The following is a 26,989-nucleotide window of genomic DNA, read 5'->3' as shown; positions in this document are numbered from 1 at the left end:
CAGGAACTTTTGGACCTTCTCTTTCCTCGATTCCTTGACTGAAGGTATCTATCAGTTTTTTGACTGAATTCCTGCCTCTCTGAAGGCCAGAGGATGGCCGTGGCGATGAAGGGGGACTAGGCGGTGGGGTGGCTTTTATTGGACCATCTGAAGTTTTCTTTCCTTTCTGTGAGTCTTCTTCCAAGTCTTTGGTCAATCCCTCTTTTTTAGTAGAGCTCTTTGTAAGGCTTGTTTTGTTATTAGGTAGTTGGGATTTACTGTCCCTATCTTGTAAGGTGTATTTGCGATTTGTTGCTGGAGACTGAGCTGATGAGTTTCCTTGATTATGTCTAAGGGGAGCAGTCCTTGAGTTGCCACCCATCTTGCTTTTGCCCATCTTCTGTAACCTTTGGTTTAAGTCCCTCTGTGTCCTCTCCAGCTCGAGCAGCGTAGGATCTTCACCTCTGCTTCTGAGGGATTCTGCAGACCGGGAGCGTTGTCCTCTTGCAACTGGGCTCTTTTTGACTCCTGGCCTCTGAACAGCCGCTGATGTCTGAGGCCTCTTTGGAGATTGTAGCTCCTCATCTGTCCATTCACATCCAGTGGTTTTGGAGCCATTTGCCACTCTTGCATTGGCGTTGGTTTTCTGTTTTTGTACAAACTGTATCTTACCACTTATGGCATTCTTCATTTTGAGAGTCATTTCTACATTTTGAGGATTCTCTATGCATGTTTTAGGTAGGCGATGAGGCGGTTTTGTGCCACTGAGCGGTGAAGATTTAGATCGTACTCTAAGGACATCTTTCATGACTCCCACTTCTCTGTCTGCTTCCTCATTGTCGTTGTCATCCTCTTCCCCATCATCCAAGGAGACGGATCCTAACAGGGAGTCTCTTGGGTCACTAGGTGTTATGGTACATGTAGAACTGAGTGAGTTAAGTGAGGTGAGGGAAACACTTGGGCTTATTTGGGTCTGATACTTGCGCCTCGACAATCCACTATTGTTTGTATAGGTGTCCATGGGACTGCCAGAGCTTCTGTTTGTCCCACGAGACCCACAGCTCTCTCGTCTATGACCTTTTTCAGATCCATTGAGGGAATCATTCTCAGCCCCAATTCCGCTGTCCTCGCTAAAGAGAGCAGAATCCTCTGGTCCAGGCTTTCGCAAAGAAGCTATCTCAATACGGGTCAAGAGATGCAGCAGTCTGTTCTCCAGCGCATGCTTCACTTTCAGTTTCTCTTCCAAAAGATCTGACACTGAGGCAAAATATTCCACTGCCTCCTCCAAAGCAGAGTCCCCAATCCCACCAACAGTCCGACTGACGTTCCTCATTCTCTGTGTGGTGTACTGAAGCAGCTGCTGCAACAAATCTGGTGGGGGCTCGGTGTTAGCAGAGCCGGGCTTACGAGCCGGAGAGGAGGAGAGGTTTTTCATTTGGCTCGGCCAAGCTAGATGTTCTCCGTTTTCTTTCAAAAGTTTTTCACCTTCTTCTGCCATCTCTTCCAGTCCTTGAATGATTTCCTCATAGCGCAGAGCCATGAAAGCCACCATTGGTTGCACAAGAGCCTGAGTTTGGGTGGCTTGTTCCAGAAGTCCAAGCAGACAGTCATACTTGTTCATGCTGGGGTTCAAAAAGGCATAAGCAGCTTGATGAGCTTTCACCAATGGCTCCGGAAAATCCACTTTTTGATCTGAAGATGGTTTGCTTTTATCTTTGTTGTTCTTTTTGGGAGTTTTCGCCCCTTTGGCAGTTTTCCGTGTTCTTTTACCGGGTTTTTTATCTGCTAAGTCCTGTTTGTCGACGCTTTTGTCTTTTTTCAGTGACGCCGCGCCGTTGACTTTTACCTGATTTTCCAATTTATCTGCGTTTTCTGCTTCCATGTTCACTTGTTCAGGAACGGGTCGCCTTTTTAGTGGGGTCATTTGAGCCTCTTTCTGAGATACTTGGACGTGTGAAGGTCCCGTTTTCTCCTTTGCATCTACATTTGTAGATCCTGTTGATTTTTTACTTTCTCCTTCATGCTGAGAACTTATTTCTTGAGGCACAGCGGGGAGCATCCTCCCCCTCCTCATGGGACCTAAAGTGGCAAAGTGACTACCTTTGGATGGTGAGCAGCCCATTTTCAAATGCGATATGTTTTCTTGGAGAGCGAACCAGTAGAAGAGACCAAAAAAATAAATAACCAAGTCCTTAGCCACCTGCCGTGTCTGTCATTTTCAGATGGTTGAGGTTGGCGAGTCTAATGCAATCCCTCTCAGCCAGGAGACTGCCAAAACAAAATGTGAATAAATCCATATCAAAAACTGCTTCCACCTGTCACAGATCAGGAAAGTAAATCCACAAATTGGCGGTCACGTTTATTAAAATTTCCTTGCAGTTTGAAAAGCATCCCTCCGTACCTCACAAAGGACAAGCAGCCAAGAGGATTAGTGAGACTTTCAGTGAACTATTCTGCCTGAACATATGTCGCGCTGAAGCGAATAGCACTCACCTAGTTGTAAGAACATAATCTCATTTTGGTAATGAGGGCTGGCCTAAGGTTGCTTTTTATAGCATGCTAAATAATATCTTACTGTTTAGCTCCTGTGGTGAAGCAGGAAGAAAGAAAAATAGCACGCTTGACTAAGAATGAAAGTGTTTGTTTCAAACAGTAGGAGTTAGAAGGAATTGCTTTCCGTCATATGATGTCTTCAGAACCAGAACTTCTTCAGATTAAGTAGTAACTGAGAAACAGAGACAAAGCCATATGTTGTATTTTCAAACCGTCTCAAAAGACTGGTTTGACATCCGGTGCGGTGTATTCTTCTGTGTATTGTTTAGAGCTGCCACTCTAACTCCACACAAGAAAAAAAATTATAACAATAAAAATAAATAAAATAAATTTTTAATAAATTATATATATATATATATATATATATATATATATATATATATATATATATATATATATATATATATATATATATATATTCGATATTTTTTCTTTTTGATATATTTTATCTTCTGGTGCTTAGCAGTGATGTTAAAGTGATGGTGATGAAAATAAATGTTCAAAGAATATAACAGTTCTTTACAAAAAAAAACTGATCAAACGTGTTTTCTTTTCAACTCTCTCCATAAATTATAGAAATCCTTGTAAACATCTGAATAAAATCCCTTTTTAATGACTTTCTGCATATTTTTTACATAAATTCCGGTTCCAACACTTTCTAAATGTTTTTGATAATTGAGAATTAAAAAAAACTTTTCATGCTGGAAGACGCTTAATCCTATGTTCTGTTATATTTTTCTAAGCACAATAATGTAACTTTTGTGATTTAAAATCATGCTCTGTTGTATTTTAAGTTTTCTCTGTTCACAAAGTTGTTTTTGTTTACAATGTTGTAAGAATGTTTGTTCTTCAATAAAGTTTTTCTTCCAAATAAAAAGAAAAAAACTGCGTCTTGTCATGCGTGTGCAGCGCGCGCGCGCAGTGCGCAACTGTACACGAGCCGAGGCTGCTCTAACATCCGACTCTCCTGGTAAGCGTCGACTGTTTTAGCTTCTGTTTTATTTGTTTCCTACTCGATGTCTCGAGCTGAGCGTTTGGGTTTAAGAACATTAATTTGTGTTTTATGATTTCCGGGTTTGTCGCTGGCGTGAAAATGCGACATAATTTAAACTTTGATTAGAAAGGCTTTTTTTGGCTAGCTTATAAGCTAGCTGCCGCGTTACTTTTTAAGCAACTTTAAAACGAAAGGACATTTTTGTTTTTGGTTTGTGATACGTGCCTAGACTGTTTAAGTTAACGCTAATGAATAATTAAACGTTTACTAAAATTAAACCAAGTTCCACCTTATTAAAATTCCTAATTATAATTAAGCTAGTGGAGTTGTTGAAGTTTTGCCGAGTGGCTAGCTGTGACGTCACAGCGGTAATGAAAACCAGGTTACGGTTATAACGGTAAGTATTTTTCTGGCTGTTCTGTGTAAAACCCAAGTTTTATTAGATTGTCCAAATATTAACATCTCTACCTAAATAAATGGCCTTGGAATCACAAAATCTACTGGACCCCTAAAATAAAATAAAAAACAACAGAGTTTAATATTTTTATAAAGTAGTGGCTGTTTCAGTGACAGTTTATTTTTGTTCCTGTTTAAGCAGAAAGAAAATCTAAATATTTGCATTTTGTAAAAATGCTAATTGGAGCTTTTTGAGTTGAAGAAGATGAGGAACAACTGCATCATCTGGACTAAAGATTTTAATGGACCTCATCCTTTTGTGTTTTCAGTCATCTCCAGACTAAAAACGCCTCTGCTCTCTTCTACAGATCAGCCAAGTATGATGAAAACTCCTCCTCCTGTTTCTCTGCGGGTCAAACGTAAACATGTTCATCCGATCAGAAAACATCTCTGCCTGAGCAGAGTCACTGGGACAGATGTCAGGAGCTCTCTGTGGAAGGTTCAGCCCAAAATGCCCTCGACTCTTGTCATCCAGCGACGGGAGATGACATCATTTTTACACCTGTTTGGTAAATACACTAAATGTTGCGGCAGGTGGTTGGAACTCAAGTCCTCTGTTAGTTTTTCTGATGGTCTGACGTTTGTTGTGGTTTCAGAGGATCAGCTGATTCGTGACTTTCTGAGGATGGATTGTTGCTTCAAAATAACAGACAAGGTGAAACTCTCTGAGAAAACAATCTTTGATAAAGTTTCTCTGAACTTATCCCATCCTTTCCCCACTTCCTCAGTACCTTTTAGCCATGACCTTTGTGTACTTCAAACGGGCTCGCTTCACAGTCGCTGAATACACCAGGAGGAATTTTTTCATTGCTCTGTAAGTTCTGAGATGTTTTTTTTTTTGGTTCTACAAATGTTTCTTGTGGTAAGACGACATCAGACTTCACCTCCTCTGTCTTTAGTTACCTTGCCAACACGATGGAGGAGGACGAGGAGGAGAGCAAGTATGAAATCTTTCCATGGGCTTTGGGCAAGAACTGGAGGAGGCTGTTCCCTCACTTCCTCAAGCAACGAGACGAGCTGTGGGCTCGCGTCCAGTACCGAGCAGCTGTCAGCAGACGCTGCTGTGATGAGGTAGCGAAGCTTCCTGAAACCCCGGCTGATCAAATGCTGCTTCTGTGAGAATTCTGTTTATTCACTCGTTTGGGTCTGTCCACCAGGTGATGGCCATCATGTCCTCTCACTTTGTGTGGCAGCGAAAGCGATCTGATCACCACAGCGGTGCCCAGCGGCAGTACGCTGATCAAGCCCCGGCCCACTTTCCCAGGGGACCCCTTGCCTCACCCATTGCCTGTTCACTCTGTAACTGTGGCAGCAGTCTTCATCACCTCTCCTCCCCTTCCTCCAGCTGTTTGTCTGCACAGGCTGTGGAAAAAAGCCACCCACGCCCGTTTGCTTCTGCTCTTTGTCTGGAGCTCACCCCACCGAGGACCTCTGCCTCTCACACCAAGGAGGTGGAGGACAAAAACCATCGCTGCCCTGAGGAGGTTACCAGTAGGTGTCGCTGATAATGGTTTAACTACTGGTGCTGAAGCTGGAATATGCTGCATTTACTTAGATGTGGCCTCATAATAGTGGTAGGGCTGCTCAATTAATCGAATTTTAATCACGATTACGATCTGAGTTTTGAACGATTATAAAAACAAAACAAGCCGATTATTTGCTCCTCCCACTTGCGCTGCCCTGAGTTGCAAATGAAGCGCTCCTCCCACATTGTTGCCAACTTGGCGACTTTGACTCTATTTCTAACAGCTTTTCAGACCCCCTTCTTGACTTTTTAAATCTTAAAAGTACCTGGCGAACACCTGAGAAACATCTCTGGTACCCTTAGCTACTTTCTGGATAACTGTCGTCGACATTTTCTGCAGGTTAGCTAAACACTCCGCCTGCGCTCCGGACCGTTCTTCAGGACATTAGGAAAGGGAATGATGTAGTGATGTGTCAGTCGCTAAAGAGACGGCTCTCAGAGCCGGCTCCCTGTTGGAGTAACCAGAGTGAGTGACACACACCGTACCTGCGGACTCCTGAGCCACTAAAAACGGCTAAATGTGCGCGTGCGGCGTGCTAAACACACTTGCAGCTTGCCACAGATTGCTGAGACCGGGTTGGGGGGTGGGGGGTGCAGCTGTGGTTGGGACAATTATTACATTAACTGATGGACTTGTAAATAAATAGTTTATAAATAAGGTAGAAATAAGTTCCTCACGCTGATAAATAATAACTAACCTCTCTGAGGACACGGTGCTAGTTAACTCTCGTACAGCACCTTGACACGACTAAATAAATGTTATGCAACATTTTGTGAACATCAATTTATTTGTTATAAATGCCACTGTATAATTCTTGCTGTCAGTATTTTCAAGATATTGGTATTTGGGTCTGTACTGGTTAGACTTAAATGAGTTAAACCAAGCTCTATAGCCCTTGGGTCATAAACTATGAGCTATAAGTATGTTGGTCTCTTTATACTGGGAATCAGGAGTTATTTTAGTGATCATCTTGTTTATTTATTTTTGTCCTGATTGTGCCCTGAGCAATTTCACGACTGAATAAAAACAAATAAAATCAACATAAATTGAAAAATCGTCCTAAATAATCGACATCTCAATTTCAGTCACAAAAATCGTGATTATTATTTTTGCCATAATCGAGCAGCCCTGAATAGTGGTCTCTTAGGCTCTGCCCTGGATCATCCATCTTCTAGTGGATCCTAAACATATTTAGGAATCACCACAATGGTGCAAATATACAGTTTTTATGTAAAAATGTTAGAGTTTGAGCAGCTTACCAAGAAAAAAATTTCCTCTGAAACCTGTTGAAAAAACTGGGCAGAAAGCGAGTAAAGAAGCAGCTGATGTGAAAATTATTTCTTGAACATGTAATCCTAAAGAAACAAGTGTTGGATTATTTTTCACAAACATCTTAATCAGAATTATTTCCTTTCGCTGGTGTTTCTGTCATTTGTGTTTTTCAAGCTTTTTAAATTTTTTTTTCTTTTCAAATCCAAATTTTTCATTTTGAATCATCTTCTAATAAATGTTGTGATTTTTATCTCGTGGGTTTTCTTCTAAACTCTTTCCTGTGCTCTCCTTTTCCAGGGGAGTCTTCTTCCTGCGAGTCCTCCTTCGATTCCTTCGACTGGATCAAGGAGCTGTAGAGATCCAGCTCGCTCTTCTCTCCACCCGCTGAATACCTCTGCTTTTATTCCTCAGCCGGATAAATCTGCTTCTCTTGATTCCTGATGGTCGACGTTCCGGCGGGAACAAAGTTTTCCTGATGGTTTAACTGAAGTAACCAGCATAAAATGAGACAAATCTGTGATGATAGTTCCAGCCACTGTTCTCTATTTATTAGTTTATTTATTTAACTTATTTGTACTTTTACACAACTTTTGAATCTGTGGGTGTGTACGCTCAGCTGTCTGGGACACACGGGGCTCTACGGGGTGTGTTTGGTCTAATGCTGTCGGAGTTCCAAATAAAGGCTTCTTCATTCCAGCCTGCTGTAGCGTTCCGTTACGGATCCATGTGATCCTAAAGATTCAAATATGAATGAGAGTCCACCAAAGTTGGGTTTCTGTCGTTTGTCAGGTCTGGTCGTAGCTACTGCACAAACTTCCTCAGCTTCACCAGGAACGCTGGGAAAGAAAACAGAATTTAGTGAGTTTCCTAAAAGAAAAGGAATAGGAGTCCACAAAGATCTGACCTGTGTGTCTCGTTTGTTCAGGATGAGGTCTGGCGATGTAGGGAATGTTCCCAAAGGCTGGGCCAAGGTCGTCATCTGAAATGAGGAATTCGGATGAGTCTAAGGTTCTCCCCTCAACCCGATCAGCCGAGACGTCTGAAATCACCTGTGTCGGTTTGATCCGGAGTCTCCGCTTCCCGCCCCAGATCCGAATCTGGGATCGGGGCTTTCCGGATGCAGTGCTGCCCATCCTTCTGCAGAGCCGGAGCCACCACCCAGTCCCGGTCCGAAACTTCTACGATGCGTTCGCACCTCAACGGCAGGGCGACGCAGCGGATACCCTCGAGTAGATCGACGACCTGTGTGATGCTGGAACGGACCCGCGGTGAGAAATCAGACGATTTTAATCAACATGAAGTTTTTGTAACGATCAGGATAAAAAAGCTAAAACCTGGAAAAGGGTCGGAGTTCTCTGGACTCTCATCGCCAGAGCCTTAGAGGCTAGAAATAACTGATCTCACCGAGCTTCGCTTGTTTTCTTATTCCAGATTTATTTTGAACTCAGAAATAAGAGAAAATATTTCCTAATGTTATTTTTTTTAAGAACCTAAATTTGGTTTGAGGGGTGAGGAAGCAGCTGCTCACTTAGCGATGTAAACGGCACAGACTCCACCGGGAAGCAGGTGTGGAAGCACGGTGGCTAAAGCCAGGTGAGGGTTGAGCAGGTCCAGAGCAACCTGCAACAGAAGCATCCATCAGATGAACGAACGGTGTTTCGTTTGGATTTCAACAGACCAACTTAGTCATCCGCCCCTCGGATGTGAGACCAGACACCAACCGAGTGAAAGCCCCGTCCAGCGAGGAGCTCTGAGGCGGTGCAGAGATCAGAGATGTGGAAGTCAACGTTGTCGGGCCACTGGTGACCTCGTCGTAGAGCCCAGGAGGTCCTCCAGCGTTTGTAGTTCAGCACGGCTCTCCTGTGGTGATCCTCCCTAAGCTCCAGGCTCAGAACGCTGCCCTTAGAGCCCACTGGAGGAAACAAACACGTCACTTAATGCTGAATCTGTAAGGACGCAAACGATTTTCCACACCAGGTAGATGCCGCATCGGTCCTGATGAATGAGACCGACCTGCTCTGGACAGGAACAGGGACATGGCCCCTGACCCGGAGCCCGACTCCAGCACACAGTCCCCCTCCGTCACATCCATCATCAGCAGCATGATGGCTGCATCCTGAGAACAGACACCCTCCATCAGAACTCTGAAACGGGTCAGTTTGGGTTGTCCACATGCTCTACCTTTGGGTATGCGATAGCAGGCCCTCTCTTCATGTTCTGGACAAAGTCCTCCAGGCTGGGTCTGCGGATGAAGATGGGGATGCCCCTGTTTGTCTTTACGAAGCGTCCTGCAGGATGCCCAGCGAGCTGATTGTGAGGGATGACCCCATAGCTGCTCAGAAGGCGACCCCCTTCTTGAAGATGGAACATCTTCCTGTACTGCACTCGATTCTTTCTGTGCTCGGCCATAAGAAACTCTCCAAACATCAGCCCGCGCTCTCCGGGATGACTGGGTGACCTCCGACCTTCCTCTGGAGAAGATGGAGCTTGTGTCTCCTCCAGAGGTTCTGAGGCCGGTACCTGGATGTCTGCCTCTCCATCCTGCTCCTGTCTCACAACATCCTGAGGCAGCAGGCTGCTGATCCTGTCCAGCGGGGACAGCGAGCGTGTCCTCCTGGACAACACAGCCTGTCCGGATGTCAGCTGGTGAGGCTCAGAACCGTTCTTCTCGTCTGACCTCACAGAGAGAGAGGGAGAATTCCGGAAGTAACTCGTTTTGGTACATTTGACCAGAATCTTCCTGTTGCGGGTTCGAGAAGAAGCGGTCAGCAGTCGGTGCAGAAGCGCGGCCATGACCACAACTTCAACGCACTGGAACGAGACTCGGTCCAGGAACGACTGAATCGAATCTGACAAACACGTTCACTTCAGAAATAAATATGTAAAATTAAATTTTTCATACGAACAAAAATCTAATCAGGTCTGATGTTTACCGAACAGGTGAAACGCAACCAAAAGCATGTGTGAAATACGTCATCAACGAGCGACAGAAGTAGTAAGTACCAGCTGCCAGCAGAGGGCGACATTGCAGCGTATGAACTTCTAACAACAGGACAAACTCGGTTGACACGCAGGAATAATGTGAAGAACATCGTTTAATCTCCACATGATTATGAATTTAGATTCCCTAAAATGTGTTTGTTGCCTTTTTATCACCTGAGACTTCTAATTTTCTGTTTAGGACCACAAATATCCAGAGAAAAGGCCCACAGCTGCAACTTTACCCCTAAGATGAGTTGTTATCATGTTATTTTTTTGTTTGGTGTTTAAATAAAATATTAAAACTAATATTAATTGGTAACTTGTTTTGATTATTTACGTTTTTATTGACGGATGTTTTTGAACACATTACATGAACAGAAAATGGAAAGATCTCAAGCGGAAAGACTAACAAAAATGATTTAAATATACATAATGTGTCAGTTATTTACAGTTCATGCAGGATTGACCTCAGTGACTTTTATTTTTAATTTATTTAACCTGAGTGAGCAGTAAGTCATTGGCAGTGTTGCTGGATCAGCTGAACATGGATCCCAGATGTGGGTGGAGCGTTGGAACCGACACCTGTGGGTGGATTTTTCTGGACCAAGAGCGGAACATCATACAGGGTGGTCTGCAGAGAGTGCTTTGGGATGCTTCATCTCACTGTCTACTCCATCATCCATCAACAGGGAGGGATTGCTGTGCTGGCTCAGTAGACGGCTGTCCCAATATGCAATAAAGAGGTTTAAGAATTCACTCGTATACTTGTGACTCTTCAGCAAATAAAAGTATGGCAAAGTGTTGTGTTAAAGTAGATTCCTGCATAAATTACTTGCCTGTTAACACCAGCTGTGGTACCTCCTCTTGGACAATTGCCTCCATACCAGCATCTCCCTCATCATCTGCATCATTGTCCTCCATGATGTCACCAGCAGTGAGGCAGATGTGCAGAGTGGTGCATCAATCAATCAATCAATCAAAGATACTTTATTAATCCCAGAGGGAAATTAGAGTTTCAGTACACACAATTCAGAGATCAGACATACATGGGCAAGACACATGACAAGAACTGGTGACTGTGGTCATTGGCAACCCTGAGTCGCGCTACCTTAATAGAGATAAGAGGGTTACATGAGGATTGGTTCAGGTGGAGGGAAAAAAGGCACTTCAGAGCTACCCTCCACCAGGAGGGCAGCTTTGCTCTGCAAAAAAAAAAACACCTCAGACAGATATGCAACAGACTTCAGACATCCCACAACATAAGTGTCCACTAGGTGGGGTGATGGGTTGGGACTACCCCTACTTCAGTTCCTGCAGCCACAATGAAGCAGCACATGTCACCTCAGTGTGGATAGGGGGGAGGAGCATTGAGGGTTGGAGGGTTGCAGTGACCCTGGAACGTTTCAGCAGCCTTCCCGCAGTCCCGCCCAGGCTGGGAAAGGAGACAGAGTTGAGTTGCCATTGCAACGGCACATTCCACATATCTTCTGAGGGGGGGGGGGGGGGGGGGATTTTTTGTTGGAGCCTTGCAGACTCAAGGACACCAGATTCCAATTAGAAAATGTTTTGGGGCCAGACAGAGATAATTTCCTCTCTGTCTTACAGTTTGTTGGTCCTCACCCTCTCAAAATCCCAATAATGGACATTAATCTATCCCAATCTGCGCTGATTCGTCCACTCTCTCCTTGATGGCATCCATCTTTTGTGCCAATAATAAATCTCGGCCAAAGTTCCAAGCTTACGATTCATCTCGACAATTGTGTGAGTCTGTGAATTCACAGCGCGGTGCAATCCATCTGTTATGACCTGGAATAGAGTAATACAAATGTTTTTATTATTACTTTTAAAACTCACACATAGTGCCGCTCATCCAGGATGGCACATCAATGCGAGCTGTGGCAAGAACATTTGCTGTGTCTGTCAGTGTAGTGTCCAGAACATGGAGGCGCCAACCGGAGACAGGCCAGTACATCAGGAGGCATGCGAGGCCGTAGGAGAGCACCAACCCAGCCACAGGACTGCTACCTTTGCATTTATTCAAAAAGGAGCAGAAGGAGCCCTGAAAGCGGATGAAAGCAGGTTTACAGTGAGCACGTGTGATAGACGTGACAGAATCTGGAGAAGCTGTGGAGAATGTACTGCTGCCTGCCACATCTTTTAGCAGGACCGGTTTGGCAGCGGGTCAGTTTTTGTGTGGGGTGGCCGCACAGCCCTCCATGTGCTCACTGGAGGTAGCCTGACTGCCATTAGGTACTGAAATGAGATCGTCAGACTCCCTCTGAGACCAAATACTGGTGTGGTTGGCACTGCCAGGCCTCCTAATGCTAGACCTCATGTGGCTGGAGTGCGTCAGCAGTTCCTGAAAGAAGAAGGCATTGATGCTATGGACTGGCCTGCCCATTGCCCAGACCTGAATTTGGTTGAGCTCATCTGGGACATCATATCTTACTTCATCCACCAACGCCATGTTGCACCACAGACTGTCCAGGAGTTGGGAGATCCCTCAGGAGACCATCCACCATCAGGAGCATGCCGAGGCATTGTAGGGAGGTCTTATAGGCACGTGGAGGCCACACACACTACCAAGCCACATTTTCACTTGATTTAAGAACATTAAATTTCATCAGAGCTTTATTGTGAAAGCCTATATTGTGTTTTTCCACTTTTCCACTTTAATTTTGAGTGTGGCCTGAAATCCTGACCTCCAAGTGTTGATAAATTTGATTTCCATTGATACTTTTTGTGAGATTTTGTTGTCAGCACACTCAACCATGTAAAGAACAAAGTATTTAATAAGAATGTTTCATTCATTGAGCTCTAGGATGTCTTGTTTTTGTGCTCCATTTATTTGCGAAATGTATGATCGTAGAGGAAGGCCCCGCCTTTCTCATCTCTGATTGGTAGAAGGACTCTCATACGATTGGCTATTTGATTTAGTTAAGGCGGGACCTTCCTGTAAAATCATGCATTTCGCCGCTGCTAGTCCTCCCGACGCACTACTGCGCATGTCCACAACAGACCGCACGTGCGCAACCGTAGCATGCGCAAGCAGCGTTACAGAAATGGCGGCCGACGGTGGTAGCTCTTCTCTGCATCTCCCGTGCGTTTTCTCCCCTAAATCACGCCAGTACTTAGCTGTTTGTGCCCAGGACGGCAGACTTCGTATCTGGAGCACCGACAGTAAAACTCTCCACCAGGAGTATGTGCCTTCCGCTCATCTGAGTGCCACCTGTACCTGTATAGTGTGGGCACCATGCCGGACAGTGAAGGTACGTGAGCTGGGTGTTAGCCGCAGCAGCTAACGAGGCCTGAGCAGACAGAGGGTGCTGTGTTTTATCTTAGTGAACACGTAAAAAACGCACAAAGGTTGCGTTTTCACAACGAGAAGTGGTAACAACGTTCAAATATCAGCTTCTTAGTGCTATGCACCACTTTGTACGACTTAGCCATCTGGTGGCTACATTAGCAACACGCACATGTTCGTGTAAAACCCACATGGTGGGGAAAGGGACCACGGAGAGTGTTTTAACTTGGTGTTTCGATGTCAGCGGGCCTAGAAAAAGACAGTAAACGAGCCGAACGATCATATAAATAGTTTTCTGTTGTTTTTAGGCCGATAATGCTGCGTGTAAAGCCGCTATTTGAGTTAGCATCATCGCTACTGCTACTTAATAGTGACAGTTGATAAATGATGTCATTAGTCAAGAAGGATGCTGAAGCTTCACCACAATAGTGATCATTTCAGCTAATAAGATACAGATTATGCTCAGCGATTAAGTAAACAAAAAGTTCTGTTAAAATATAAGATTTAATCTGACAGGTTTTTTTCATTCCGAGAAAATGTTCTTTTCTTAAGCAACGTTACCTGAAGTTAGACAGATTAGCTGTCAGCATGAGGTTTTAGTTTGCAAAGAAAATTAGGCTTCATCAACTAAATATAAACTAATATGAATAAAATGCTGCTAAAATCAAACTGGAAATTAGTAAAAAAAAATCCACTAAATTGTTTGGAGAAGCTTTGAGATTGGGAGGAAAATACTGAGATTAGATCAGCCATGGTATTTTAAAATTTGAGGGTTAAAATTGTTAATCCGGTGAGGTTAAACAACCGCAAACTTAAAATATCTGTGTTTAAAAGCTATGAAAAATAAGTCTACACAATCAGTGGAAGTGTCAGAATAATGTAAACAAACAGTGAATGTTAATGAACAACAATAGGAAAGGTTTAAAATCTACGGCGGTGTTCAGTGGTGGAATGGGTATTTGTTTGTCCAGATGTGCAGCAGTGGAACATAAAGAAGCACAGCTGGATTACAGTCGGGTTTTTCTGAGCGAAGCACTAATATTTGCAAGGTTGATTGTAATTTTATAATAAAAGCGAAACGATTGTAAAAGACTGAGTGATGGAAGCATCAGAGTTTGTAGGGATGTTCCCATCATGCATTGTGGCTGCAGAGTCGGTGTTGTGATCCGGGTCGGCTCCACTTAGGGACAAGTTCAGGACTCCATCTGCTCAGTAATGTGGTCAGCAGACAACCTGAGTCCCCCGAATGTTTAAGTTAGCATTAACTTGTGATTTTTGCTTAATTACAGCAACTCTTAAATGGTTTCTGCAACTTTTAAGATCTAAAGTTTAAAAATATTCAGATATTTTCATTCTTGATTTGTCCAAAGAGTAAGCTCAGAGGCTCTGGTCAGAACCGCGTTTTACAAAGAAATAAAGCAAATGTTTCTAAGAGCTGAAGGTCGTCCTACAAAATACGAGCAGATGTGAGTTTTGTTCCACCCGGCTGCAGCGCTGTCTGCTGATGAGGTGTAAACAGAAACAGCTGAGTGGTTTCATGCCGGGAGCGTCCATCGGCTCTCCTCATCGTGACATGTATGCTCCTCAGGAGGGACCTCAGAGGAAGAAGAGGAAATCTGAGGCGGTGCAGGTAGAGGCGAAGGCGGACCTGCTGGCGATGGGCACGGCGGCGGGTTCTGTGCTCGTCTACAGTACGGTGAAAGGAGCGCTACACTGCACCCTGGTCAGTTTGGAACCTAAACCATGACTCGGCTTTTGTTTAGAAACAGGAAAACTGGTTTATTGATGCTCTCTTTGTTTCTGTCAGGATGGAGGTCACAGTGGAGGAGTGAACTGTGTCCACTGGCATCCTGAAGACGGATTATTATACAGCGGCTCAGAGGACACAAACATCGTAGAGTGGGACCTGCAGACGGGCAAGACGCGGAGGTCAGCAGCTAGTTTCGCTTTTGCGCGAAGTTTTATTGTGCCACAAGGTCCGAATGGGCCGTGTTCCGTGCCTCAGTTGTTGAGGCGGCCGACTGGAGCCGCGGCTGCAGGGTTGTTGGTGCTTGTCGTGGTGTGGGAGGAGTTTGGTGAGATCAGGGAGGAAGACTTCTGCACGGCTTTGAGGAGACTGGTCCGACGCCTCAGGAGGGAAAAGCAGTGCCCTGCCAACGCTGTTTACAGTGGGGACGGTGTGCTGCTGAGCTCTACTAGGGACGTGGATTGGTGGGCGAAATACTTCAGAGAACTCGTCAATCCCACCGACGTGTCTTCCAGTGAGGAAGCAGAGCCTGGGGGCTTTGGGTTGGCTCTCCACTCTCTGGTGCTGAGGTCACTGAGGTGGTTAAACAGTCCTCGGGGCGAGGCTCCGGGGGTGGACGAGATCCGCCCGGAGCTCCTTAACGCTCTGGACGTTGTAGAGCTGTGTTGGCTGACGTGGCTCTGCAGCATGAGGTGGACATCAGGAGGGTGTTCCACTGGACTGGCAGACCAGGGTGGTGGTCCCCCTATTTAAAAAGGGGGACTGCCGTGTTCCAACTACAGGGTGAGTCTCCCTGGTAAGGTCTGTTCAGGGGTTCTGGAGAGGAGAGGAGGGTCTGACGGATTGTCGAACCTCAGATTCAGGAGGAACAGTGTGGTCCTGGCCGTGGGACTCCGGACCAGCTCTTCCCCCTTAGGGGGTCCTGGAGGGTGCGTGGGAGTTCGCCCAACCAGTCTACATGTGGATTGGTGGTGGGGTGTTTGATACAGGCTGTTAGGTCCCTGTATGACCGGTGTCGGTACCAGATCCGCTTGGGGTCCTGCGCCTGCAAATGACGTCACAGTAGATGATTGGCTGAACGTAAGATTTACAGAAGCTACGATGCCACGTTTGTAAAAGTCACATTGGCACGTTGACGACGATGATGATGATTGGTCAGAAGGAATTTACAGTTTTAGTTTTAGCGGTTGTTGTCCTGTAGTCCCAAAATCAACACTTTTCGGAGAAAATGTTTTAATTTCCAAAGGAAATAAAAGCAAAGATATCAGCTGATAAACGGTGACCCCCAAAAGCTCTTTATTTTGATGAAATGGGGCAAAATAAAATGTAAGAACCATTATGAACGAATGAATGTATTTACTTAACAATTAAGGAAATAAACAGATGAATTCCACATGAATACAAACAGATATGGCTTCACAGAACAAAGATAATATGGTGTTCATTAACAAATTACAGTTATAAAGAAAACGGATGTCTTTCCCAAACTCAAGTGTGAAAGCCGAGTGGATTTGCCGGAATGTGTCATCATCAGGCGCGCGACCCCGAGCCGGTCGGTACCGACACCGGCCGTTAGTCGGGCTCGTTCCCACTGAGAGTTGGACTCCGCCAAGGCTGCCCTTTGTCACCGATTCTGTTCATAACCTTTATGGACAGGACCTCCAGGTGCAGCCAAGGTGTGGAGGGCATCCGTTTTGGTGATCTGAGGATCAGGTCTCTGCTTTTTGCAGATGATGTGGTCCTGTTGGCTTCATCAGAACGTGATCTTTGGCGCTGAACTGAAGCAATTTGCAGCAGAGTGTGAAGCAGCTGAGATGAAAATCGGCTCTAAATCCGAAGAGGGTAGAAGGCCTTCTCCAGGTCAGGGATGGGGTCCTGCCCGGGGGTCTTGTTCACGAGTGAGGGAAAACTGGAGCGTGAGATCGATAGGCGGATTGGTGCTGCTTCTGCAGTGATGCGGGCGTTGTACCGGTCTGTCGTGGTGAAGAGAGAGCTGAGTCAGAAGGAGAAGCTCTCGATTTACCGGTCGATCTACGTTCCTACCCTCACCTATGGTCATGAGCTTTGGGTAGTGACCGAAAGAACGAGATCGCGGATACAAGCGGCCGAAATGAGTTTCCACCGAAGAGTGGCTGGGCTCTCCCTTAGAGATAGGGTGAGAAGCTCGGTCGTCCGGGAGGGGCTCGGAGTAGACCCGCTGCTCCTCCACATCGATAGGAGCCAGTTGAGGTGGCTCGGGCATCTGGTCAGGATTCCTCCTGGTGAGGTTTTCTGGACACGTCCAACCGGGAGACCTAAAGGACACGCGGGGGGACCACGTCCCTCATCTGGCCAGGAAACGCCTATAATCTGTTTTTACTCGGTTTAAATCAGGATCCTGCTTCGAGCTGATGAAACACCAGGTGGAAAAGAGATGACAAAGTCATGCTAACTTTACGAATAAACACTGAGTGCTCTCACGCTCTAGATGTGGTTTTAAAATGCGTTTGTTGTATTTTTCTGCAGTAAGTGGAAAGCGGATCGCGCGGCGGTGACCAGTCTGTGCGTGAGTCCTGACGGGAAGCTGCTGCTTTCAGCTGGGCATGTCATCAAGATGTGGGACTTGGAGACCAAGGAGGTTTACCGGGTGAGTCCCGTCTAGCCTGCTGGCTTATGGCGTCGGTTCCAGTGAAGCAGCAGAACCGACTCTTCTGGGTTTTGTCCTTCTACAGAGATTCACGGGCCACTCCACGGCTGTGACGACCCTGTGCTTCGCCACCACACGACCCCCCGACAGCAACGGTCTTTACTTCCTGTCTGGAGCGGCGCACGACAGACTCCTGAGTGTTTGGTGAGTGACAGCAGCTGGGGAGGGGGGACCACCCTGCAGAGCGGCCGTTTCTGTGTGTTTGGCTCTTAATTTGGCGGGTAGACTTCCTGTCTGTTTCAGCCAAAGAGAAGAAATAAATGCAAACTCTTCTGAGTAATCGTGGTTTGATATATGACCGTAACATTTTTGTTTTTCATCTAAAAACAATCGAGTTTAACTTCTGGATATTTTAGTGAAAACTAAAACAACAAAGAGCCCGTCTGGGTCCACATCCGGCCGGATTTTTCAGCTCCTTCGACCATCAGAACCGCCGGTTCTGCTTCTGTTCCTTCACTAAAGCAAAGGTTTATCTGCAGGCAAGTACGGGAAGACGGGAAGGACAAAAATTCGGTGGTTTCCTTCACGCTGACGGGCGAGCCGAGGCACGTCGACCTGGTCGCCTCCAACAGCAAAGAGGAGGTCGGGTTCTGCTGGTGTTCCGTTGCTCGTGAATCCTCGGAGACTTTGTGTATTTATTTTGTTTTATTACATGTTCTTCTAGGCGGTGAGGCTGGCGGTGGTGTGCGAGGACGGGCAGCTGCATCTGTTTGAGCACTTCCTAAACGGGTACGCTCTGAAATCTAACGTCAGATCAGACTCCTCCCACGTCTCCGCCGTTAAAACTCGTGTCCCCGCAGGCCGTGTAAGAAGCCGCTGTCGCCTTCCTGTACGGTGCAGATGTCCGACTCCAAGGCGTCCCCGATGCCGATCCCGCTCCTGGCGGCCGCGCTCGCAGCAGAAACCCGATCCGTGATGCTCGCTTACGGCAGCCATCTTCAGCCGGCGATGGAGAGAGCGGTGAGTAACCCGGATGGCGGTTCTGGTGTGTGTTTTTTTTTTTAATAAAAGTCTCGAGGTTAAAGTTAGTCGGGTTTCAGGGGTTTTTTTTGTTTTTTTTTTTTACTTCAGCTGCCATTTCTACTACCCGTGCGCCTCGGGTGTGTTAGCGACGGCCGCTAGCGATGGGTATCGAATTTGGTACTTTTTAAGGTACTGACCGAATTCCATAGTACCGACTGAGCACCGATTCACGTCATTTGAAACGGTGCCTCATTTCGGTACCCGTCCTTCATAACGAGAACTTGCCTAGACAGCTGCGCATGCGCAAGAGCGTTATGTTGTCGGTTGCTGTGAGCCAGTTGTAAACAGAGCAGCATGGTAGAAAGAACGCACGCTAAAGCTTGGGTCCACTTCACTAAATGTGATGGGTAACTGGGTGATGATGAAACCAGCGACAACGATCTAAGTGAGACATCCTCATCTTAGTCTGCTCCGGTAGGTAAATAAAACGTTTAAGATGTTAGCTTGATATGTTAGCTTCCGTTCCGCTAATGGTGCGTTCGCTTTCTCCTCGGAACTCCGAATTTCCGACTAGAAGAACATGAACGCGCTCTAAAGTTTGGCTTCACTTTACTAAATGCGACGGGTGATTGGGTGAAGATGAAACCAGCGACAACGATCTCAGTGTGAGGCGTCATCGTTTTAATCTGCTCCAGCAGCTAAATAAACTGTTTACGATAACTTTAGCTTGATAAATTAGCTTCCATTGCCGCCATTGTTATCAGCTAATGGTGCGTTCGCTTTCTCCTCGGAAATTCTAACTTCCCAGTAGGAAAAATCAAAAGAAAAAGACGGCAAAAGGAATGAAGATACACAGTAAATTTAGTTCACAGTAAAGATGTTTGCTTCAGTTTAATTATCAGCTTATAAAACTACAAGGACGATGTTAAAATACAAACAGTTGTATGTTATTTATCGTGATATTTATCAAATATGGTTATACATTGAGGAAAATATATATATAATTATAAAAGAGAATAAAAATAATAAACACTCAAAAGTATCTAAAATTGGTACCGTTAAGTACCGGTATCGATTCCTAGGTACCGGGAATCAGTACCGAGTCGATTCAAATGTCAAAGGTACCCATCCCTAACGGTCGCGTTCCAATCAGAAGTTCTGCTTCAGAACACCTGGAATGGAACGCAGCCGTCTTTCTGGTCAAACACTGAGAACGGAAGGAAAAGGAACCATTTTATCGCCTCCTTTCATCCCGGCGGCGTTTTGATGAATTTTTTGAAAGACGCACACAAATCGTTTCGCTGGTTGTGAAAAATATTTGAGGAATTTTAGTTTAAAAAAAAAAGAAATGCGGAACAAACCCAGATTTCAAGTTCTGTGAAAAGTTTTGGTAGAAAAGATTTTCTCTGACAGGAACTCGACACCACAGAGAGACACGTCTGTTTGACCCGAGACGTTCAGACCAGCTTGTCCGTCTCCATGGAAACCACCGTCTCCAAGGTAGCCAGGCTTCCTCTCCCGTCTTTCAGTCGGGACGATCTACGGTCGTTAACTCTCCGCTCGTCTTCCAGGTGAAGACTCCGATCGTCAACGCCAAAAGCAGAGTGTTGCTTCCCGGACTTCCCGGTCACCAAGCTCCGCTGAAAGGACCGTCGACGGGAACGGAGAAGAGGAAAAAGGATGCCGACACCAAAGAGGTGGGTGCTCCGGACCGCGTTTTGGATTTAGGAGGATTCTCGCTCAGCTTCTCGCTCCTCTGCAGATGTCGATAGCTGAGCGGCTTCACGAGATCGATCTGTCGGCGGTCTCCGGTAAGAAAGGGGCTCCTAAAGTCGAGGCCTCGCTACAGACGGATAATTTCGCGGTTCTGCTGGTGCAAGGTCTGGAGAGCAACGACGCCAACATCCTAAACGTGAGTTCTTCTTCTCTGCTGCTGCTCATCCAGGTGCTTTGTCTCTCTCATTAAATGCTTGTTTTGTTTCTGCAGAAAGTTCTACAAACCCGTCAGGAGACGGTGATAAAGAAGACGGTTTCCCGGCTGCCCCTCCCTGCTGTCCTGCCTTTGGTGGAAGAGGTGAGCATCTGAGGTTTGTACCGACGGCGTCCTCAGCTGCAGGTTTTAATCCTCCGTTTGTCTCCTCCGCAGCTCACAAAGAGGCTCCAGGGCCACCCGTTAACGTAAGTCTGAGCTAAAGTTCGGTTCTGGTTCTGGTTCTGCTGCGGCGCTTTGAGCTGATGAGCCTTTTTCATCCTGCAGGGCGCTCCCGATGGTGCGGTGGCTCAAGGCGGTCCTCATGCACCACACGTCCTACCTGGCATCGGTGAGTCCATGTAAGACCGTCGGGTCACCTGGGTTGACCTTTTGACGTGTTTCCTGACCCGATCTGGTGCTTTTCAGCTGCCGGACCTGGTGACCCAGCTGGGAGTCCTTTATCACATGATAGAGAGCCGAGTGAAGATGTTCCACAAGCTGACGAGGCTCCACGGGAAGCTCTACCTGCTGATGACGCAGGTAGGTGGCGCCAGCGCCCCCGGTGTTCAGTTTGTGTTTCACTTCATGGCCGATTTAGGTCAGAGGAGGATAAAAGTCGTGAACTAGATCTTCTCCGGGATGCTGGGGTGCTGAAATCTGCTCTAAAAGGGTTGAACTTTGATGGTTGAAGGTAAAACTGCAAGAATCAAACAACAGAAACAACAAAACTTTCATGATTAAAGTCTTTAAATCCAGCAGAATCTCAAGTTCCCTGAGATTAATCCTGTAAATCTCCAAGAGCCTGGAAACTCGCCAAGTCTCCTCGCCACCGGACGCCGTAGCGGGAGTCGCGTTAACCTGACCAGATTTGTCTTAAGCCATTTTTATTTACAACATTAAAGCATATGTGTTTAAATATGTAATACCCGATGAGTTTGAATACTTTCTAAAATCAGAACATTCCAGATTTCCTGTTAGAGGAGCATCCGTGTTTATGGAAATTTCAGATATTTTCTCTAACTTTGCTTTTTTTACTTGCAGATCTTCGTTTTTAAATGTGCTTCATGCATTTTTGACAGTCAGCATTTTTAACCGAAATCAAAACGTTATTATTATTATTATTATTATTATTATTATTATTATTATTATTAGGTCTGTAGCTCAGCATTTGACCTGAGATTTTTAAGCATTTCTCGATGTTTCGGACCTCTAAAACGTAAAAACTAACGTTTAGTCGTTTAAATTAAAATAAACAAAATAAAACGATATTTTAAATCAAATAAATGAGAAAAGTAATTAGAGTTAAAAGTCTGAGGAGAGTGCCTGACGTCCACTCGTAAAATAAACCCACAGAGGAAAGTCGGGGTGCTCTAGGAGGTGTTGTGCTGAAAAAGGTACCCCGGCTATTGAGGACCAAGTGTGCGTTATCGCCACCTTGTGGTCTCTGGAGCTTCAGGTCGTCACAGCAAAAAAAAGGATTCTTATCAAACAATATTCCCAAAAACTTTCTAGATTCTTGTACAATTAAACATTTTTACATGCATGATGAATGAATGAATAAATATGAATGAGTGAGTGCGTATATTTGTTTTTGATATGTTTTCAGTTAAATTAGATTATTGCTTATGCTCATTAAAGAGAAGAACATAAAATTGAGGATTTAAATGTGAGGGATGTACACGCGGAGAAAGTTTCAGGCCAAGCGGCCTTTCAAAAGGTCAAAGGTCAACATGAAGTCATTCAGGTTAAAGCATTCGGGCAAATACAAATTCCTACTACTCAGCAGATTAAAGCTGGCGCGGTGGTTGGGCGTGACATCAGAGCGTTGTTGTTGCACGGAGACGGTTTTTGCCCGCTTCTGACGGATGTTTGATGCATCTGGACCCCGTTTCTGCAGCAGAACATCAAACCGCAAAAACCATAAAACTGTTCTTTTCCAGCTGACTCTCCTTTGTTTCACCACCAGATGGCGACAGACGACCGCAGCAACGCCGTGTCAGAGGTGGAGCACACGGCTAAGCTGGTGTATGAAGAGGGTGAGTTCTGTCCTCCCGCCATCTTCCCATGATCCACTTCTCCTCGCTGGCCTCCAGTTATCCACCACTCCAGCTTCAAGTTTCATGAAGGCGCTCTTGGTGATGCTCCGCACGCAAACGCAGCCCCTGTTGCCTGGCAACCAGACCGGCAGCGAGGCGACCCTCCCTCTGAGCGGCGTGACAAGGCTCTGCTCTGTTCGCTCTCGTTTCTCATTACCGTACTGTACAAAACGCTTTATTGAACCACGAGGAAAATTGGCTTTCATGAAATAATTAACCTGCGCCTGGAGTTCCAATCCCTCGCCGGCGGTCCAGGATGTGAGACGGCATCCAGCAGAAAACTTAATGAAAGAAGCTGATGAGCAGGAAGAGGATGTGTGTTCTTTTTTATTAGCGAGGCTGCCGCCGCCGCCGCTGCTCGGCTTTATTACGGCTTCAGCTGGAGAATGTGACAGGAAGCTTCAGGCCCGTCTGACTGGCTGCTGAATCACAAGCTGACAGTCGGCTCGGCTCGGAGAGGATTTTCATTCAGCGTCCTCCCAGAGTTCAGCTGAGTGGCCGCAAATTCACACCATTATCTCCGTGGATAAAAACGCCTCAATTCTAACCAAACAAATGCCGCTTTGCTCCTCGCCGATCCGCAGACCTCCGCGTTCACACGAGCTTCTCTCTGATCAAGAAGCTTTTTAGGAGTCCATCAGGCATCAACAGAAGGACTTTCGGCACAGCATGCACGCTTTCTGCTGCAGCCATTTGTCAAAGTGGGTGTTACTAAGTCCCCGACATGTCGAGTGCTTCTCATTTGCTTCAGAACCTTTTTACATGAAACAGAAAAGAACCTGAAAGCCGTCAGGCTGAAATTTCTGTGTTTTTTGTGCTTTTAGGACATTAAGTCACCTTTTGCTCCGAAGTTCTGAGCACATAAAAAACCTCCCACTTCCTTTCAAAGCCAGAAAACCCACAGAACAAAACACACTTTCCAGATTTTTATCCCGAAACTTCCAGCAGGAAGCGATGAGTCGTAAGTCAGACGTGCTGCTACAGGATTCAGTTGTGTTCTGGCCTCGATTTAAATCAGCCCTGCTGCAGAACCTGAGCCCGTTTAGCTAGGAAACCAGGAGAAACATCCAGAACGGGCAGGATGGAGGACCCGGTGGGCCTGGACTAAACGTCGCCCTAAAGGTTTCATCACAGGGAACAAAGATGAATACAGTCACTAGGGTTGGGTATCGTTTGATTTTGAACGATTCCGATTCCAGTTCCTCGTTTCAATTCCGGTTCTTTAAAGACACGACATGCTTTACATGAGCCAGCTGACCACAGGTCCTACTGGATGAAATAACCTGAACTTTGCCTTCATTTAGGCACAAACATGTTTTGGAGACAAAAAGAAGACGACTTGCAGCACAACCCGTGTGTTTGTTTCTGACCACACCCAACGTCTGGAAGCAGCCTCTGGGATGAGAGGCTAAATGTCTCCAACACATCCAGACACGTCCAGCTGTTTCCAGCTAAAACTCAGGATGGTCATGTCCAGGATGACTGAGAGCTACGCCTCCATGCTGCAGCAGCTTCAGTCACAACAGGAAGTGAAACTTAAACGTAGCTGCTCTAACAGATTATAAACATTAAAACTCAACAGAAATAGTTCAGAAAGGAAATTAAAATGTTATTTATTATTAATTATTATTAATTATTTATTATGGCAGAAGCTGGTGTGGTCCACCACAGAGAAGCTGCTCCAGCATGATGACTTTAATTATTCTACAGGTTATTGTTCAGCCTTCTGACGCACACACACACTCACACACACACACACACACGAGTGTTGGTGAGCGGCTACGTCTGACTGCTGACGCTCCGTGTGTGTTTTTATTTCTGCAGTGAGACAAACTCACCTCACACCGTCCAGAGTTTGTTCTTTAAAGCTTCTATTAAATCCACCGTGTTGACGTGTTTAACACGTTTCCTCTACGCTGCAGGAGCTAAAGTTTACGTTGTCGCGTGCCCGTCCCATTTACCGGTTCCTTTAAAACCTAGTTCCGTTAGAACTTATGAGACGGTGCATCCATCAGGGTTCGATGGGGATGTCGGTGAGTATTATGGTATTAGATCCTGGTTTGGGCGTCCTAATTTAGAATCATATCTTTTATTTTAAAGGTGAAATAATATGTAAGACCTTTCCTTCTGTAGTAGCTCACTTCTTTTTAAGCAATCCCGTTATCTTAAGGTTTCTTTATATTAATCTGTCACAAACCGTAAAGTAAGTCCTGATAATTCCAGAACCCATAATTAATGTGCTTACCTCTGTGCAATTAATGATCAGAGCCCCCACTCGTGAAGCTTTAGAGAAAACCTGAAAGAATCAGGATTATGTTTCTTTTTCAAAAAAGGTTTATTACAAAATCAAAATACAAAAATGGGTAGATGAAAAAACAACTGCTATCCCCCACGGAGGAATTAGTTCAAAATGATTAAATAAGAGTTAGTTTACACCAGCTCTTGTCTTCTCAGAATCTCCCCAAAACTCTCCCTCTCTCTCTTTCTCTCCTAAGAGTCTCTTCTGTCATCCCCCATCCAGGCTTGGACGGGGGATGACCCCTCCAAATCTGCTCTGTCTCTTCTTGTCCTCTGCCCCAGCTGCTGTCCGCTCTCCCAATCCCTCTCTGCTGTTCAGAGCTGTTCTTATATACCCTTCCTGGACCAGCTTAAGGTCAAGGGGTCATTTACCAGATACACACTTTGTAGCTCAACACAAAACATTTGGTGTCATTTTCACTACATGCAGCATTCTTCTTAACACAGGTCATTGCATCATCTTTTGCAGCATTCTTCAGTTTCTCTCCAATGTTCCCGAGAGGGCTTCTGGATCTGATGGGCTTGTCTTCACTCTGTTCTCCTCCAATCCCATCTTTCCAAGCCAGGGGTGGGGCAAAGAGGTGGGGTCAGTCTCCTGACCCTTCGCCCAGTTCTGTCCTCTTGTCCCTGTGACCCTTGTGTGACCCTTGTTTCTGACCACAGTTTTTTTGACCTGCAGCCCAGCTCCTGTCGACTGGCTGATTTTGCTCGCACAAGCCAGTCCAGTGTGGCTCACCTTTTGACCCCGTACTTGCCACTGTCTTTGGCATGTGGGACTCGCAACAACGTCACGGAGTAAAGGTTCGCCAGACGCGTTTGTTTATATCTGGGGGGGGGGGGGGGGCAGCTGGTGTGATCAGCTCTGAAAAGCAGATCACGTTTATTTTTCACGGAGATCGGCCGCAGATTCCTCTTCCGTCGGCATTCTAGGAATCAAAATAAAAAACTTTAAACGATTCCAGGAAAAACGAACAGTTGGAACCGGTTCCGATCGATGCTCGATGCCCAACCCTAACCTTCACTGACGGATTCAGACGTTCATGTAGGAACTAGAGAAACTCCTTGTTTGCACTAATGTAGACCTGAACTGGATTTAAATCCCATCGGCACCAGTTTCAGTTTTTAGCTCTTAGCAATAGCGATGGGATTCAGTCCCTTTGTGGCCGTGAGTCGTCTCAGGTAGACGCGATGTTGAGTCAGCAGGTAAAACGGCTCCGGTTCTGGTGCCTTTTCCCATCATGCACCTCTCCCAATAGGCTCAGCTTGATCTGGACTTTGTTCTTCTGCGTCAGACTCGATCTGGTTTTTGTGGCCTGAAAACGGCTCCACTGGTGCTTCAATAAACACAACTTCCCTGTGATGTCATCCGTACGCCGTTGTCACGGTAACCTCCCCTCAGACGTGTAAGCGGGTTTTTTTTTTTTTGACTCCAAAGCGGCAAAATGTCTACTGGATTCTGGTCTCTCTCCGCTGCATTCAGATGCAGATGTCCTGTAGAACTTGTGAACCTCTTTTATCGAGGGGCTGAAAACGGCGTCTCTCTGTTTGCAGAATCATCTGATGAAGACGAGGCCTCTGGCGATGAAGCTCTTCCTCAGGATGACTCTGATGTGAGTAAAAACCTTCAGCAGGAAGTTTAAGCCTGAGCCGGGCTCTGAGGTGTTGTACCTGCTGTTTCAGCACTGGGACGACGAAGAGGAGGAGGAGGGGATGGATGAAGAGGAAGAGGACGGTTCCGACAGCAGAACAGAACCCAAAACCAACGGAGACGAGGACATGGAGCACGGGAACGAGAGCGAAGAAGAATGAAAGCGTTTCTACGTGAAAAGGACCTGAAAGAGTTATTATATATTCTGTGATTTAATTTTTCAGACTTTTGATTTTATTATCAGAAAAAACCCAAAAAGGTTTTACGGGACGAGAGAACGCGTCTGACGCCCGAAGCGCCTCCAGCTCGCGGTCTTCGACCATCGTCCATCTCAGCTCTTCGTCTGACGAGTTCACCGTTATAAAGAATAAAGCGCTGATTTTGGTTTCAGTTTGTCCGCATTCCTGTTTCCTGACCAGCCTGTGGTCGGTGACTCTGATTGGTTCTGTGGGTCATGTGGGCTAGAACTCTGCCCAGGCGTGGAGCTGGGGTGGAGACTCGTGTAAATCTGAT

The 26,989-nt window shown here is 45.9% G+C and overlaps 4 protein-coding genes across 6 annotated transcripts in view; 2 read left to right on the top strand and 2 right to left on the bottom strand.

Annotated features, from left to right (window-relative positions):
• Window positions 1-2,426, bottom strand: part of pcare1 (photoreceptor cilium actin regulator 1) — a 4,185-nt gene extending 1,759 nt beyond the window's left edge. The window contains exon 1 of the mRNA XM_054730193.2: window positions 1-2,426. This exon is cut by the window's left edge and continues 1,228 nt beyond it. Within this exon, the coding sequence (XP_054586168.2) occupies window positions 1-2,101 (2,101 nt within the window). The 5' untranslated portion in view covers window positions 2,102-2,426.
• A 1,011-nt stretch (window positions 2,427-3,437) lies between these two features.
• On the top strand, window positions 3,438-7,476 carry spdya (speedy/RINGO cell cycle regulator family member A). 2 transcript variants are annotated; one of them, XM_015975445.3, is made up of 7 exons: window positions 3,438-3,502; window positions 4,291-4,491; window positions 4,579-4,637; window positions 4,711-4,796; window positions 4,882-5,053; window positions 5,140-5,473; window positions 7,078-7,476. In XM_015975445.3, the coding sequence occupies exons 2-7, from the start codon at window positions 4,302-4,304 to the stop codon at window positions 7,134-7,136; spliced, it is 900 nt and encodes a 299-aa protein (XP_015830931.1). In that variant the 5' UTR covers window positions 3,438-3,502; window positions 4,291-4,301; the 3' UTR covers window positions 7,137-7,476. The 2 variants fall into 2 exon arrangements, with proteins under 2 accessions (XP_015830931.1, XP_054586170.1); XM_054730195.2 differs by lacking the exon at window positions 3,438-3,502 and adding an exon at window positions 3,837-3,923.
• On the bottom strand, window positions 7,301-9,749 carry LOC107395965 (tRNA (adenine(58)-N(1))-methyltransferase, mitochondrial). Of its 2 annotated transcripts, XM_015975444.3 has the most exons (7): window positions 8,962-9,749; window positions 8,794-8,896; window positions 8,502-8,692; window positions 8,309-8,400; window positions 7,830-8,032; window positions 7,685-7,759; window positions 7,301-7,616 (listed from the first exon to the last, which is right to left on the bottom strand). In XM_015975444.3, the coding sequence occupies exons 1-7, from the start codon at window positions 9,571-9,573 to the stop codon at window positions 7,582-7,584; spliced, it is 1,311 nt and encodes a 436-aa protein (XP_015830930.3). In that variant the 5' UTR covers window positions 9,574-9,749; the 3' UTR covers window positions 7,301-7,581. The 2 variants fall into 2 exon arrangements, with proteins under 2 accessions (XP_015830930.3, XP_015830927.3); XM_015975441.3 differs by having other exon boundaries at window positions 7,456-7,759.
• A 3,031-nt stretch (window positions 9,750-12,780) lies between these two features.
• wdr43 (WD repeat domain 43) lies at window positions 12,781-26,866 on the top strand. The gene is made up of 18 exons (XM_015975439.3): window positions 12,781-13,031; window positions 14,655-14,789; window positions 14,874-14,995; window positions 17,319-17,439; window positions 17,525-17,643; window positions 17,979-18,081; window positions 18,164-18,228; window positions 18,300-18,459; window positions 19,876-19,962; window positions 20,034-20,159; window positions 20,225-20,374; window positions 20,450-20,536; window positions 20,609-20,640; window positions 20,720-20,783; window positions 20,861-20,974; window positions 22,401-22,470; window positions 26,380-26,438; window positions 26,509-26,866. The coding sequence occupies exons 1-18, from the start codon at window positions 12,825-12,827 to the stop codon at window positions 26,635-26,637; spliced, it is 1,950 nt and encodes a 649-aa protein (XP_015830925.3). The 5' UTR covers window positions 12,781-12,824; the 3' UTR covers window positions 26,638-26,866.
• Window positions 26,867-26,989: the final 123 nt, after the last annotated feature.

Source organism: Nothobranchius furzeri, chromosome 18, assembly GCF_043380555.1.
Source record: "Nothobranchius furzeri strain GRZ-AD chromosome 18, NfurGRZ-RIMD1, whole genome shotgun sequence".
Taxonomy (NCBI): Eukaryota; Metazoa; Chordata; class Actinopteri; order Cyprinodontiformes; family Nothobranchiidae; genus Nothobranchius; species Nothobranchius furzeri.
This window is presented reverse-complemented; position numbering and strand designations above follow the sequence as displayed.